The 16527-nt window shown below is 44.2% G+C and overlaps 1 protein-coding gene across 1 annotated transcript in view; it reads right to left on the reverse strand.

The window, feature by feature from the left end:
* Positions 1 to 10507: 10507 nt before the first annotated feature.
* ZRSR2 (zinc finger CCCH-type, RNA binding motif and serine/arginine rich 2) overlaps positions 10508 to 16527 on the reverse strand; it is a 162492-nt gene continuing 156472 nt past the window's right edge. Inside the window, exon 11 of the mRNA XM_085622211.1 lies at positions 10508 to 12730. Coding sequence (XP_085478337.1) covers positions 11973 to 12730 — 758 coding nt within the window. The 3' untranslated portion in view covers positions 10508 to 11972. The remainder of the gene's footprint in view (positions 12731 to 16527) is intronic.

Raw genomic sequence — 16527 nt, forward strand, 5'->3', positions numbered from 1 at the left:
TCTACTTTTTCTCCAACATTCACTTTTCTTGCCATTTGTCTCACCTGTTCTAGCGTATTCATTCCCATTTCTTCCATGTTCGTAGCATGTTTCTGAGCGTGCATGTCTGTTTTGGCCATGCGTAAAATCTCTTGCAGGTGTAAGTTTTTTCCAGAAGCTTTTTCCTAAATTTTACTGAGTTATAACCTTGTATTATTCTGTCTTATTGCGTCTTCATTGCTAAATCGACATAACATCACCAACTTTTTTAGTCTAGTGACATAGTTATCCATTGTTTTGATTTCTTTTGACCTGCCATGTTAAAATTGTACCTTTCAAAATCTAGGTTTCTTTGAGGATCAAACTTGTCATTTAAGCATTTCCTGAGTCCTTTATACGTATCTCATTCTTGTTCTGGAAATGCAATTATTAACTCTTCTACATCATCTCTCACACGATTGAGTAACAAGTCTTTTGCATGTTCATCAGTATATTTCTTACATGTTGCCTTCAGAATTTTTTTTAATCTCCCCCTCCATTTCTCCCACCTTTGCTCAACATTTTCTTGGTCAGATAAAATTAAAAGGTAATGGTCTCCTAAAAATTGTGCTTGAATTTTCTTTAGCAATATCTTCTTAACTGTATATTCCTGAATTCATATTTACTGTAACTTCACTGTTTGTATCTTCCACTGACATGACTGCTAATGCTTATACTATATATATTTGTCTCTCTCTTTTTTTATTCTATTCCTTTTGTCTTGATTATTCTAGTCTTTCTTTGTTAATCTCCTTTTATATTTATTTTTTCACTCTAATATGGATCCTCTGCTTTCCTTTTTTCTACTCCCCAGTTTTATGCCTGACATTAAAATGTCTGCCACCGTTTGTTCGTGTATAATTAAACAATACTCTCACTTATATTCACTTCTAGTGCACTTCCTGGCACCAGTTAAAGAAATGTACACCCTTTTTCCAAATGAGTATTTCTCCTTTCAGTTGTTCACTTTACTTGCCTCCTTACCCACTACACGCTTATTTCCAGATCTCAACATGGCGATTGAGACCCTCGTGGTGACTCGCGCACGTGCAAGCGGGCTACGCGGCTATCTTTCTGTCCGACACTGATCGTGTCTGGTACTCACCGTTTGGCTCTTCTTCCTATATCTGCGTGGCGTCAGTCAATCCTCACCTCTTTTGACCTTCCGACCAGCTAACAGCTTCAGATGACTCCTCAGCATGACTGACATGATCAGTTACAGCCTCTTCTTGATTGTTCTACAGCCTGTAAGTTTCCGCTGCGTCTTCTTTTCGCTCGTCGCCATTGTAAGGAATGGGCTCACGTGAAGACTTAAACATGACAAATTTATTAGAGCTCATTAACCCTAATACATGTTACTGCCAAAATCCTAGTCTTAACTGCCGCATTACCACTTGAAAACCTTCAACCCAGAACTTTTTCCCCTTTATCATTCAAGGTGACATCACAGTGTCACCACATCCATCGTCACATTATTAAACCCTGTAGGGTAGGAGCTTTTTTATCTGGATTGAAAATGTCATTATAGTGGGCAATCCATGCCTCCACTAGGATGACCGTATCTATGGAAGGTTTCTCACACCCTGAAAAGAAAGGCCGGTTAACAATCTTCTAGAATAATGCAGAGTCCTTCAGGGCAGAGGTTTTTGACAGCTCCTCCCAAACGTCTTCCCTCAGAACAGATTTCCTGACTTTCAGGGTAGATTTAAAGCTGCTTCTAGCGTTCACTTTATCACTTTTTGAGCAAAGTCTGTTAGGGAGGGTAAGTTTCATATTCTTATGAGCCAATGTCAACCCAGTCTACAGGTGGGGGATCCTTAGAGACTTTAGGCTTCCACAACCCCCTTTCCACTGAAGCACGTACCTGAATGCAGTAGTGATGTTTTCTGGTGCTCTCTCCCTTGTAAGTAACGAGAACGCCTCACTGTTCTCACATACAAGCTTATCCAGAAAGGCCTCCCTATCCACCCTCTCCCATTTTATCCAAATACCCCCATTTTATAGGTTCTCATGCCGCCCTCCCCCCTATCGGTGTAAGGTCCAATGCGAAGGTCAGAGGGTTGTGGTCACAAATACATAAAAAATCGAAACATAACCGTCAAGTGTTAGCTTAACTAAGTCCTGTGATACTAAAAAGAAGCCAATTTCACTACCCTTTTGGGGGCCATTAAAAGTAGTGAGGGGGGAGGCCTCAGGCCTTGAATTCTTTAGCAAAGACCTGGGTTCTGGTAGTCAGACATCTATTCAGGACATCCTCAAAAGGTGTGTGCGTATATACTCATCTCTCTTTGATATTTCCAGGCCACATAAGGAAGGATCAGTACTCACACAGAACCTTGCATTAAAACCAGCCCCCTCTGACAATCTGGGCCTCTTTGTTATGACTATCCAGAAAAGACACAAGGTCACTCTCTAAATAGTCTTCTAAGGAGGTTATAAGGGAGTCAAAACCATTGGTATATAGGTTGATCAATACCAACTCAAAGCAGTATGGGGGCAACATTACAGTCTGCAGATAATTGCCCTAATACAGATTGTTGTCAACAAGGAACAAGTAAATTTTACAGAGCATAGAATTACTACCCCCTGCTTAGCTCCGCCTGTACGAGATGGAGCAGCAGGGCTACATACTGTATGAAAGCCATTTATAACAAAATTCTCAATTGCTCATGTCCCTGCAATAGGAAAATGTTTGCTTTTGAGAGCCAATCTGAGTTCCTGAGTTTGGAATGGACACTAGCGATGTTCCATGATATAACTCTCTGACTCTATACAGAGGCCTGACCCAGAGGGTGGTGAGTTCCCCTCTTTAGCGATCCATTCTGTTCCACCTATTCCAATAGATAATTTAGCACGCACCCATCCTTGTGAGTGTGATCATTTCAACAGGCCTCTGAACAGCCGGAGGTAAAAAGTCAATCCAGCTCTTCCAGGGAACTGAGCCCTTCAATTGAGTTCATCACTTCTATACAAAAGATTGGCTCCCAGTCCCTTGATGGTGTTCGATTTTCCCATGCCTTGCAGCAAAAATCTCTGACCTGTAAAAGTAATCTAAAGAAAAAACTTGGATATAGTTTTGAGACTGCTTGCTCAAGAGCCTTAAAATCAATCTAGCTGTGTGGGGTGACTTAAAGTTAACTATTGCACAATCACCAGCCTTTCCTTTGCACCCGGACCCACTCAAGGGGACCTTCTCACCATTATGATTTCCCTTGACAGATCACACACCCACCTTATGCCTGCCCAAGCCAATGGGTTACTTTATTTTTAAGGGCTTGGTGATCTTCTCTTTGGTTGGCCTTTGAGGTTGGCACATTCTTTATTAGTATTACATAAGGGGTACACTCCAGTGGAAGCTGAGGAAAGGAAAGACCTGAATCAGTGTGGGCAAGGGCCGAGGTTGGGAGGCACTTGACTTCTGCCCCTTTCAAGATCCGAACTCCCCACATTTCCCTGCGGAAGTGGTGCACCTTTTTGTCATTGGACCCTGTTCCATGAGTAGTTTAGAACCCATTCCTTATTGGAATTAGCAGCCCTTGGAGCCAGAGGCTCAGACTGATATGAGAGGGAGCTGATCAGAACAAGTCCTACAGGCAGAACAGCAGAAGCAGGAGACACCCCCACTGGCACGGCCAGTGACACAGCCTCTAGCAGTCAGGAAGACAACACCAACCCCAGCTTGATTAATTCACTCTCAATCCTCTCCAAACGAGTCAGAACGGGATCAAGGTTATTATTCAGGAGCTCCAGCACCTTGTTACAGATGGCGTCCGATAGTATAAATGAATAACACTGGGCGAGGTTACTTGCCTATCTGTATTTGTATGTTTATACCATTCTCAGTTCGCTAACGTAACTGAATGGCTACATGTAGCACTAAAAGAAAAAAAACTCTAAATAAATAAAGGAATAGAAATTGATCCTTGACAAAGGTTTTGGAACCAACTATATACCACGAGTTAAGAAGGACGTAAGTATCAATAAGAGAGGGAGAGATAATAAGTGCACTATTAGAAGTGGTCAAGGTTTTAGCCTTCAGAGGGAGATGTTAGCACTACCACTACTGATAAGTTAATTTCCATACTGACGTAGAAGGCCTGCAAGAGAGAAGATCGTCAAGAAGGACCATTTAGGTAGCAAAGAAGAGAAACTAACGAGACTGGAGTAAATGTAGAGTAGGACCTCAAGGAACATTGATTATTTACGTCTTAATAAGTGGAACCTCTACATGTTTGAACAAATAGGGAACTCCTATCTATCCAAATATGTTGTACGTAAAAATATTTGGCAACTATCCTTGGGCACCTAGTAGATATAAGTTCACCTGCCTACATATACATTACCTGCATTTATACGCATTCACTATGCAGATCATCTGCATAGGTCGTTAAGAGTTACAAAAGAGAAAATTAATAGGAAGTAGAGCTATTTTCCGTGGTCCAGACACAGGCTCCATGGAAAGGCATTTGGGCTGTAGGTATGAATGATGCAGAGATGAGAACTAGTGCTGAAATGACAAAGTCCAAAAGCAAAAAGAAAGTCAAATCAAGTTTCTTTGCTGGAGAGGGTTTTTGGGTAATCCTGTTGGAGGTGTGTAACATATCTGAAGTATAGAAGTAGAGAGCATACATCTACACAGGAACCACTGTATGCAAGACTTGCAGTAGACATTTGAGCAATGGTGGCCTCTAGGTAGAGTGGAGATCAGTGCATACTGCTTTAATAAATACATGGATGATAATACTGCAAATTGTAAAATTATTTGGAATATCAAGATTGAACACTGAAAATGATTCAAAACTGTCAATCTATGAAATAGTAAATGATACAGGACTAGGTTATCCAAGGTGTGATCAACGTTGTACCCTGTCACAACTAGATACTTTGTGAAGAGAGTGAAAATAGTGGCAAAATGTTGAGAAGGCTTGAAGTCAACTGAAAGGACTTCTGCTGGAAAGTCCATGACACTCATTGGAAATAGGAGTTTAAAAAAACCTTTGTTTCATATTTATGTTTGTTGTATGCATGCATGCTGCTAGGGTTTTATTTCCTCAGTGCTTACATCGGCACACAGAAAAAGTATCATGCTTAAAAAAATCAAACAATTAAAAATCCCAAGAACAGGATGTGTCTTCACATCGATCTGAAATACTAAGAACATAAAGCACAAGTTACTTACCTTCGGTAACGATATATCTGTAAGAAACATTAGTATTGATAGATTCCTTACCTTAGAATTACCCCCAGGCGTCAGACTGGATCCGGAAAGTTTTCGTCAGCAGTACCTCTGCGCGTCGGTAGGCGGCGTCGTGCGGCCCCGCGTGCGTCGGCGTTGTTGTCGCCGAGATGACGTCACTGGAGCTACTTAGACGCGCGCTGACAGCAGTTCTGTACACGACTTTCCGCGCCAGGAACGCAGAGCCATGCAAGAAACTGACCACTGGTGCCATGAAACTAGGACCCTGAAAGGGATGACCTTAACCCTAGAAATCAGTTCGCAGAACGGGGAGGATGGGTGGGGCGGTAAGGAATCAATCACTACTAATGTTTCTTACAGATATATCATTACCGAAGGTAAGTAACTTGTGCATCTGAAAGAAACACGAAGTGATAGATTCCTTGCCTTAGAATAGATACCCCAGCAATACCAACCCCGGTGGTGGGTCTGAGAACCAAGATCACACCAGGAAGTCCTGGAGAACAGAACAGCCAAAGAAGCCGTCTCTCCGGACTTGGCTGTCCAGGCAGTAATGTTTGGTAAACGTGTGCAGCGAGGCCCACGTAGCTGCCTGACAGATGTCATGCAAGGGAACACCCCATCCCAAAGTAGTAGTGGCTGCCGTCGCCCTGGTAGAATGGGCACGTAGCCCCACCAGAGGCTCCTTTTTAGCAAAAGAATAACAAGCCTTAATGCACAGAACGACCCACCGAGTGATTATGCACGGTCCGGCCTTTCTTGGCACCCAAGTAGCCAACAAAGAGCTGATCATCCACCTGGAACTGTTGTGTGCGGTTGAGGTAGAATGAGAGCGCACGTTTTGGGTCCAGACGGTGGAGCCTCTCTTCCTCTTTTGAGGGATGCAGAGGCAGAAAGAAGGTAGGCAAAGAGATGGTCTGCCCGAAGTGAAAGTCAGTGACAACTTTTGGCAGAAAAGATGGACGAGTCTTTAGAACAAGTTTGTCCGGATGGACAGAGAGAAAAGGAGGTTTAGAAGAAAGGGCCTGGAGTTCACTCACTCTTCTGGCAGAGGTGATGGCCACCAGGAAAGCAGTCTTTAATGTAAGAAGACGAAGATGAAGAGGACAGTTATGAAGTGGCTCAAAGGGAGCGCACATCAGATAGGTCAGAACCAGGTTCAAGTCCCTCTGAGGCATTATGAAAGGAACATGAGGGAAAAGATGAGTAATGCCTTTTAGGAATCTATTTACAACAGGGGCCTTGAAAAGGGAAGGCTGATCAGGAAGCCGTAAAAAGGCTGAAATGGCCGAGAGATAGCCCTTGATAGTGCCCAGAGCAGAGCCCTGCTGGGCCAAAGAAAGGAGAAATAGAAGGACCTCTGAAAGAGGAGCAGAAAGGAGATCCACAGCCTTTGCTGTGCACCATGCCACAAATTTATTCCACCTGCAGGCGTGTACCGTTTTAGTGGAGGGACGCCTGGCTGCCAAGATTACATCACACACTTCAGGAGGCAGGTCAAAAGACGTCAACTGCCGCCGCTCAATCTCCACGCAAGGAGGTGGAGGCTGGACAGGTTCGGATAGAGGACCGTCCCCTGCTGCTGCGACAGAAGATCCTCTCGAAGAGACAGTCGGAGCGGGGGATCGATAGCCATGCTGAGAAGCTCGGGATACCATATTCTTCGAGCCCAGTCCGGAGCCACAAGAATGACTTGGGCCAGGTCGCGCTTAATCTTCTTCAGCATTCTGGGTAGAAGTGGTATAGGTGGAAAGGCGTATAGTAGACCGCAACTCCACTCGCGATGAAAAGCGTCGCCTAGCGAGTGCCGCCTTGGAAATTCCAACGCGCAGAGCTGAAGACATTGTGCGTTCTCTTCAGTAGTGAATAGATTTAACCAAGGCTCTCCCCACTGCTGAAAGAGACCTTGCGCCACGTCTGAGTTCAGACGCCATTCGTGATCCATCATGCACCTGTGGCTGAGTTCGTCCGCCCTAGCGTTCAAAGAGCCTGCCAGGTGTTAAACCACCAGGGAAATGCCCTGATGTTCCAGCCATGTCCAGAGGCGCAGAGCCTCCTGACATAGGGCCTACGACCCCACCCTGCCCTGTTTGTTGCAGTACCACATGGCGGTGGTGTTGTCTGTGAACACCTGCACTACTCTCCCCTTGACAGAGGGAAGAAATGCCTTCAGTGCAAGTCGGATCACAGAAGCTCCAGAAGGTTGATATGGAGCCAGGACTCCGCCGGAGCCCAGAGTCCTCTGATCTCTGCCTCTCCCATGTGGCCGCCTCATCCCTGAAGGGACGCATCCATCACAACTGTATGTTCCGGTTGGGGAAGGGAGAGGGATCTGCCATTGACCCAATCGCGATTCGTGAGCCACCACTGCAATTGTCGTGCAGTGCCTTCCGAGATCTGGACGTGATTGGATAGGTTGCCCTGATGCTGTGCCCACTGGAATGGAACTTCAGGTCCCACTGCAGAGCCCGCATATGCCATCTGGCATGATCCACTAACAGGATGCAGGAGGCCATCAGGCCCAGTAGCCGGAGGGTCATCCTGACCGAAACCCGGGATAGAGGCTGAAAGATCGGAATTATAGCCTGAATATCCTGGACTAGCTGCTCGGGAGGATAAACCCGAAACTGCGCCGAGTCCAGAACCGCTCCGATGAAAAGGAGCTTCTGAGAGTGAATCAGGTGCGACTTCGGCAGGTTGATGGAGAACCCCATCAAATGCAGGAGGTCGGCCGTAGTCTGGAGGTGGGAGACGACTGCCTGGGGCGAGCCCGCCTTCAACAACTAGTCGTCGAGATAGGGGAAGACTGGAACCCCTGATCTGCGCAGATGAGCTGCGACCACCGCCATCACTTTCGTGAACACCCGAGGGGCGCTGGTAAGGCCAAAGGGGAGCACGGTGAACTGAAAGTCCTCGTGGCCTACCGTGAACCGCAGGTAACGCCGGTGTGCCGGCGATATGAAAGTAAGCCTCCTGCAAGTCCAACGCTACCATCCAGTCTTGCGGGTCTAGGGCAGACAAGACCTGAGCAAATGTGAGCACCTTGAACTTCTCCTTCCGGAGGAAGCGATTGACGTTCCGAAGGTCTAAGATAGGACGCAGGCCCTTGTCCTTCTTGGGGACCAGAAAGTAGTGGGAATAACAACCACGACCTACTTCTGGCCCAGGACCGCGCTCAATGGCCTCCTTGGCCAAGAGGGCAGTGACTTGCTGCTGAAGAAGCGCAAGATGGTTCCCCAACATGTGGTGGTACTGGGTCGTGGTCGCGCCCCAGGCTGTAGAAACACACGCGGTGTGGGGATGTCACCGATATCATGCGATGACAGTACCCACAGTTCTTCAAGCCGGGCATCCCTATGACACCAGGAGTCGATCGACATGAAGGAAATGAGACAAAAGGCATCGAAAAAACTCATTCAAAAAGTGACTGGGGATACTTGCTCTTCCCATATTTGCGCTTGCTGGTGGGGAAAAAGAAAGAACTGACGTCAGCGCGTCTAAGTAGCTCCAGCGACGTCTTCTCGGCGACAAAGACGCCAACGCCGCACGTGGAGCCGCAAGATGACGCCTACTGACGCGCAGGGGTACTGCTGAAGAAAACTTTCTGGATCCAGTCTGACGCCTGGGGGTAATTCTAAGGTAAGGAATCTATCACTACGTGTTTCTTTCAGAGACAAGCATTTTCAATGCCATAGGTCTCACATTTATGAGAGTTTGAGCTATTGGCATTGTAAATGACAATGCCTTTTATTTATGTGTTGTTTTTAAAACAGATAAATAAAAGGCAGTGTCATTTACAATGCCAATAGCTTAAACTCTTGCAAATGCAAGACCTAATGCACTGCAAATGCGTGCTATAAAAAATAAAAAATAAAGTATTAGGAGAGAGCATATCCTGCCTGCAAAAGCAGGCACGACAAAGCTATTTGAGGAAATAGTGCTCGGAGGCTGTAATTAAAGACTACTGAGTAACAACACACATAACAAGAGGTGTCGCCATGGGAGATTACAAATGAGACAAGGCGGTACTAGGGAGAGACTACTAAGTCTTTTGGCCAATGAACAGCCACAGTCTTACAGTGGACAATGACATAAGCCAATGATAAATGCGGACGGAGAGGGGGCGGAGCTTCAAGTCCCTGCCTCGCAGCATGTGCTGCCCAGGCTCGACCTAAAAATCTCCCCTATACCCTACTGCTTCTTCATTCAGTCTATGGGCTGGCAGGTGACTAATACATTTGCTGACTGGACACCATATATTCTCACATTGCTATCTACTAATATCACAATACAAATCAGTGGAATCAATGTACAAAGTGAAAAATTATCAAGACTCTATTTCATGCAACAATAATTAAGAAACATGAGGAAACATGTCCAGCATGTGTTGTTCAAGGGAAACTGGTTCTTCGATTTTTTCCCTTCAACAATCCCTTCTAGAACTTCAGTTTCATCAGTGAGCCACAATAGGTTAATGTAGGTGTTACAAGTAAATGAAAATGAAACGTCTATTTATGACTTTGTCTAAGATATAATCAATGTTTTAATATCAGTTGGATTCAATTAATGAAACTGCCCAGCAATCTCTTTTTCAAAGTAAGTGGGTTGCACAAAACGTTTATTCTAGAGCAGTGGTTCTTAACCTTTTGACTTCTGAGGACTCCCACTTAATCATACTCTGGGGAACCCCCACTGAATCATTATTGGAATCCGTGGACATCCAATGAGTCACTATTGGAATCTGGAGACCCCAGCCTAAGCAATTTCGATGATTTGAAACAGAAAACAATGCACAAAAATACAGAAACAAGCATCCATCAATTAAAATACGCATATGATGAAATATTTTATTAGATTTACAACCAAATACCTTTAAAAAAAATTCTAAATTTTAATGGAAAGTTTGGGACTTTTCTAAATGCAACTGTCCATATTATATTCTGTTTGATATGCTTGCATTGCTCCATACTTAATTTTTAGTCTCCAATTTTGAAGTCCTCCGCATTTACAGAATGTTTTAATTTGTTAAATTTTACATTTTGCTTCTTTATTCATATACATTGTATTACTCTGTTAATAATATTTAATTTTATAAGTGGTCTGCAGACCTCTTGAGTGGGAGATGCGGACCCCCTAGGGTCCCCGAACCACAGGTAAATAACCACTGTTCTAGGATATATAACTATGCCAAAACATAAATGGCATCAGATAATTTAGATAAAGCCGCACAACTTATGTTCTTAATCCAAATCTTATTTTAGATGTTCCAATAATGAAGACAACCACATTGTAAAAATAAATATTTTATTCACAAAACAGTTTACTTTAACAAAGTCTCAGCATCACAAATGTACCACCAGTGACGAATTCCTGTGGATATTTTCACAACACTCAACACATTTCAGATGAGTTATAATTGCACAAGCTGTAAAAGATGGTGATTTTTTATAAGAATGTTAAACAATTACATTTCTAGTTAGGAATCCAAGTCTGGTCTTCCTCTTATTGTGAAGTTATATACTTTCCTTTATTATCTGTTGCACACACAGAGACTCACAGTTGCATGAACACAGCTCTTTGCCGCATTCTCTTTCAATGTTTCTAATGGTCTTTCTTCGATAATAGCAGCAAGGAATATAACATACAGCTGAGCAACCCGTTAAAAGGAGATGGAGGGATTCAGAAAATTACCGAGATTTATATAAGGGACATGGCACTAGGATTTTACATAAGGGTCTAATTTTACTCTGTTTCAAGTTCTAAGGAGATTGCAATAGAGAAGCAACAGTTTGTCATTAATAATGATTCAGAATGTCTAATTGGACAGCTATTGCTGGACTACTGATATACTTTTTCCAACAGTTAAGACAACAAAGGGAAGTATTGTTAGTCAATCCGTGTTTTTCAAATAATTACAAGAAGCAAACCAAGGAAATACCATATATTGAGCATAGATGTATTGCTGAAGAAGAACTGTAGCAAATAATGATATTTCTTGGCTAGCATTTGCCTACTTCTTATGAACTTCTCCCACTCTGACCTGATGCAGAATGGAATAGGTTGAAGTTTCTGGTGGCAGTGCTGTTTTGCATAGCTGGATTCCAGGATGTCCTAGACATGACTTCTTAGTAGACATTCTTTTGCGGGAATTCAGCTGTTCATCTTATCAGATGTGATGGGAGAATATTGTTAGAGGCTAGCTGTTACAAAGCAACCATTCATTGACCAACAGAAATCATGCCTCGAACAAGAGGGTACAAACTATAAAACACTATAGCTTACTCTGCATTCAAGGCATTTTTTCAAGGTATTCAACATGTGGACAGCAACCAAGGCAACAGACCAGTCTGATAAACATAACTTCCACAGGGAAAAGACGCTTACAATAGGAGAACAATTATTTTGGACTGTATTGAGCTCAGTTCAATGGCACAAGGAGACATCTTAAAAATAAGAAAAAAATGTCCTTGTATAAATCAACTGTCACCATTTTGATCTTAAAAGGTACCTTGAAATTGGGGTTGTTGCACATTGTAAGACTTGCAGATTATTTTGCACCGGTTTCCATTTCCCTTGAAAGTCTTTGAGTCAAATGTAAAACAAGTTGGAGAACATAGAAAATAAATATTCTTAGTTACACATGTTGACTATGTTTAGGGCTGCACAGTTTAGGGATTAACCTTGAAGTACTCTGCAACAGTCAAACGTCTTCTGAAGATACATTTTTTCAATCAGGGTGAAAATTTGATTTGAAACTCTATACACTACTCCCTCTGCTCTTCGACCTTCCTCTGCTTCGTGACCTTCCTTTGCTTCTTGATCGTTTTCTGCTCCTTGACCTTCCTTTGCTCCTGGATCTTCCTTTGCTCCTGGATCTTCCTTTGCTCCTGGATCTTCCTCTGCTCTTGGATCTTCCTCTGCTCTTGGATCTTCCTCTGCTCTTGGATCTTCCTCTGCTCCTGGATCTTCCTCTGCTCTTAGACCTTCCTCTGCTCCTGGACCTTCCTCTGCTCCTGGACCTTCCTCTGCTCCTGGACCTTCCTCTACTCTTGGACCTTCCTCTGCTCTTGGACCTTCCTCTGCTCTTGGACCTTCCTCTGCTCTTGGACCTTCCTCGGCTCCTGGACCTCCTCCTACCACGGCTCCTGGATCTTGAGGTACTTCGACTTTTGTTCTTCTCCTTTTGTCTCCCTCTGCTTCGTGACCGTCTTCTCTCTCTACTTCTAGACCGGGGAGATCGCTCTCTTTTCCAGCTCCTGTAACTACTCCGTTTTCTTCTCTCTGATTCTCCATTTCTTTTGTAAGAATAATCAGGGCTGGGACTGTGCCGTCTCCTGGATCGACCATGATAGCTCTCGGAGTGACCTGTTCGGTCTCTCCTTTCAAAGGGATCAGTCCTAGAAGGTGACATGTGGATGTCTCGGTTGGCTTCCCAGAACTCATTGTTAGGGTTTTGGAAAACGTGGAGAAAATTGCAATGCTTCCCTCTTGGACACTTCTGCCTTTCAAATAGTCCTATAAAAAGAAAGCACAAGTAAACTTTAATACATGTACAATTAACACATCAAAAGCATCAAGGCCCTTTATTAATCTGTGAGCAAAACACACCATAACAAATGTTTGTTAAAAATAGACTAGTTTTACAGTATTAAAATAAACTTTAAAGTTTTACTTCGGCGATCTAGTCACCCCTGCTGAGCACACCATTACCGCAAACCTCTAGCAGGGGTTCAAGTCTCTTGTTCTTAAGATTACTAGAGTAAGAGTTTTAAAGGCACTGAGTTTTAAAACAAATTGTCTTCTTTGTGACTTGGACACGGCCTCTCTCACAGAAGACCCTGCCAGACCTACTGCCACACTGACAGTCAGCAGCTAAACCCTCCCCACAACCTTTCGTTTTTTATTTGTGTCTGCGGTAGATATGCTGTACTTTGCTATTTTAACAAATGAATCATCTATAGATGCAATCATAGTAGTTATGAATGGAAGTGAGCTCTGGATAAACGCACTTCCAAATATAGTATGAGAGACTTGTAAAAATTAAGTGATTGTAAATCTAAATTATACTTCTGCTACAAAAAGTGTAAACAGAATGCCAATCACTGTGCCTGATCCAAGACAAGAGGATGGGTAAGTGTTGAGCAAAAATCCAATGAATATAGTAAGTGCAACAGAAAAGTAAACAAGCATTGCTATGAAGTAGGATAATTATGAATGCTGTGCTAAATGCAAGTGCATGAGATAAAGCATGAAAAACAAATAATTCAACTACAACGTTTTGATAACAATAGGTTTGCAGCTTATAACAGGTTTACCTCACCTGCTGTGAAGCATACCTAGACTTCAAGTGGTGTGCAGTTTTCAAATAGCCCTGGGGAATGTGGTCCCTGGGCCCTCACAGAGGCTTGCGGAGGGCGTATGCATGCCCCCTGCCTCACCTAATAATCTGATTTTGCCCCTCCCCACTCTGGTCCAGGCACACCCTGTTTTTTTTTGTTTTTTTTGTTTATAACAATGGAGCACACTTTTTTTATTTTTTTAATTCTTTTTATTGAGGGTAGGAATCACAATTACAAGGCAAGAAGACGATTCAATCAGGTGTCTTGTTTGAGCATGAAACACTTATCAGTACAATGCATGAACAATTGGTCACAGGTAATTAACGCAGTTACAATGTAGGGTCCAATTAAGCTGGTAAAAGTGGAGGGCTGCATATAGTCCCTCTGTATTCATTCCATTCATTCCACATATGGATCCATTTCTTGGGGCACCCCCTGGCCACATAAACATACTTTTCCCGAAACATGCACCAGTCCATGTCTTTCTTCCAGGCACTCACCGCAGGGGTCAGTGTCGCCCCCCATTTCTGGGCTATGTTACGTTTTGCGATCATCAGCCCCAGTGTAACCCAGGTCATCTGGGTGTTGTGCAGATCGGTGGGTTCCCACACATTCAATAAACATCTCTTTGCTTCCAACGGGAGAACCCGATGCAGCACCTCTCCCATAACCGCGTGGATTTTCTTCCAGTACTTCTGGATCAAGGGGCACTCCCACAGTATGTGTAGAAAGGTGCCTACGTGGCCACAGCCCCTCCTACACCCTCCATCTGTCACTCTGCCCATTCGCACCATCCCGGGCCCTGTGATATAGACCCGGTGCAGAATTTTAAGTTGCACCAGTCTCAATTTCGCTGCCATGGCCACCACCCGCGGTGAAGACACGGCTGCCACCCAATCTTCCTCGTCTAGGATTATACCATCCCCTTCCCACTTCTCTCGCAGCTTCATGAGGGGGTCTACAGAATGATTAACTCATTTTTTATATGTGAGCGAGATGGCCTTAGTCGGAAGATAGCCATCCAGGAGTCTGTCTTCGAGGGGGGCTGCCTCCGGGGGTGTCTCCCCCTTTGGGAGGCAGGAGTATAGGGCATGACGGACCTGCAGGTAACGAAAGAGTTCCGTAGAGGCAAGCTCGTACTCTTGCTGTAAGGTGGGAAATGACTTAACCTCTCCCTTCACCCAAAGATCGCCCACTTTTGAGATGCCTATAAGATCCCATTTATCAAAGCCCTTAGTGGACCAGAGACATCTGAGTTGCTCTGAGGCCCATATTGGCGTCGCCCGGGTTATCTTGCGATCCCATCCCGTACTCCTGGTGGCCGCCCTCCAGACCTGTACCGATAGTTTGGTTGGCCCGGTTAAGTGGCGGTCCCCAGCGGTTCAGTAGAGCGCTCGGTCGTAGTTCCCGCCTGGCAGGAGCCACCGGTCCATAGCATAGCCCGGATCCCCAGCTTGTCTATAGATACCGTGGTTGATGGCTGCCAAGTGTGCTGCCCAGTAATATTTTTTAAGGTCCGGGAGGGCTATCCCCCCGTCATACCAGGAGAGGTTCAGTTTGGGCAGGGCAATTCACGGTTTACCGTTCCATAGGAGGCGGCGTTGTAGGGTTTCAATCTCTCTGAAATAGCTAGCGGGGACTGGGTCGAACGAGTTTTGCAGGACGTAGAGGAACCTGGGCAGGGACATCATAGGAGCACACTTTTTAAAAACTTTACAGCGGATTCACGGATCCACCACAAATTTGCAGAAAATTTTGAAAAGAACATTTTTATTCCCATGATTTCCCAGAGACCCAGGGTGTATTCTTTACTCCATATACCATGAATTTAATAACTAAACTAAGGGGAAAACCCACCGGGCATGGAATGCATATGCTACCCAAAGAATATTTGACACAACTCTGCATTGTAAATTGTCTTTGATTTAAGGGCTGTAAGGAAATGCCTCTTTTCATCTAGTCAACAACAAGTAGTTTTTAGACTGATTTTACAACTCTGAAAGTGCACTGAGGCCTGCTAACATGACCTCAGTGCCAGTACCCTGACCCTAAAAGTGTTTTTTTTTTTTTGGCTTACCCAACTGGAATAGACTGCTTATCTATCTATAAGTCCTAGTATATGGTACCAAGGATACCCAGGGAATGTAAGATAAAAGGTCACCCTAGAGATTGCAGCACTGGTTGTGCACTTTGGGTGTGAAGCATGTAAAGAGTCTCCCAGCCCGCCACTGCAGACTGGAAGAGCAGTTTTAAAGTGCTTTAAACCTTTTCCATTTAAAGGAATGGCAAAGCCAAGACTCCTCTTGCAATATGTGAAAGCCACCCCTATGGCAGGCTTACCAGAGACCCCGAGGCAGGGTGCAGCATATTTCACGGGCAGAACAAGTGAACATATATTTTACTGTTCGAACAGTAAAAACATGAAACTGTCCTTTTTACCGTGGTGCAACTTAGTCACCCCATTGGCGAGTACAGGATTACAAATGACCCCCATTAGCTCTACTAACTCCTGAATTATGCTACCAAAATTAATTTCCAAGGTATTAAGCAACTTGTTACATTAAGTCAGACTTGGTTCTCAAGTTGAAATTTCACAAAGTTGACACTTTGTTGTCTTTAGTTTCTTGTACCCATAACGATTGAACAACGAGCCTGTCCTCCTGCAGGAAGACACACAGGTGGGTGTTGACACTAAAGGTGAGCTTCAAACAAGAAGCCATCTTTGAAAGGTAAATGGGTAACACTTGGGAGAGGGGCTGTTTCATTGTCTTGGTAGACAGGCTGGAACTAGGGACAAGGAATAGGAAACCAGTTACCAAACCGGGTTTTCATGGGTGTGTAGCCAACTTGGTAGCTACACCTCTGGGTTGGCCTAGGAAGCTCTGGATGCCGGCAGAGGGGTCCTACAATGTTGGAGGAGGGCAGAATGGTGCATCTTGGGCTAGGCAGATGCCACACTTCACAGAAAGTAAT

This window comes from Triturus cristatus, chromosome 8 (assembly GCF_964204655.1).
Source record: "Triturus cristatus chromosome 8, aTriCri1.1, whole genome shotgun sequence".
Classification (NCBI taxonomy): Eukaryota; Metazoa; Chordata; class Amphibia; order Caudata; family Salamandridae; genus Triturus; species Triturus cristatus.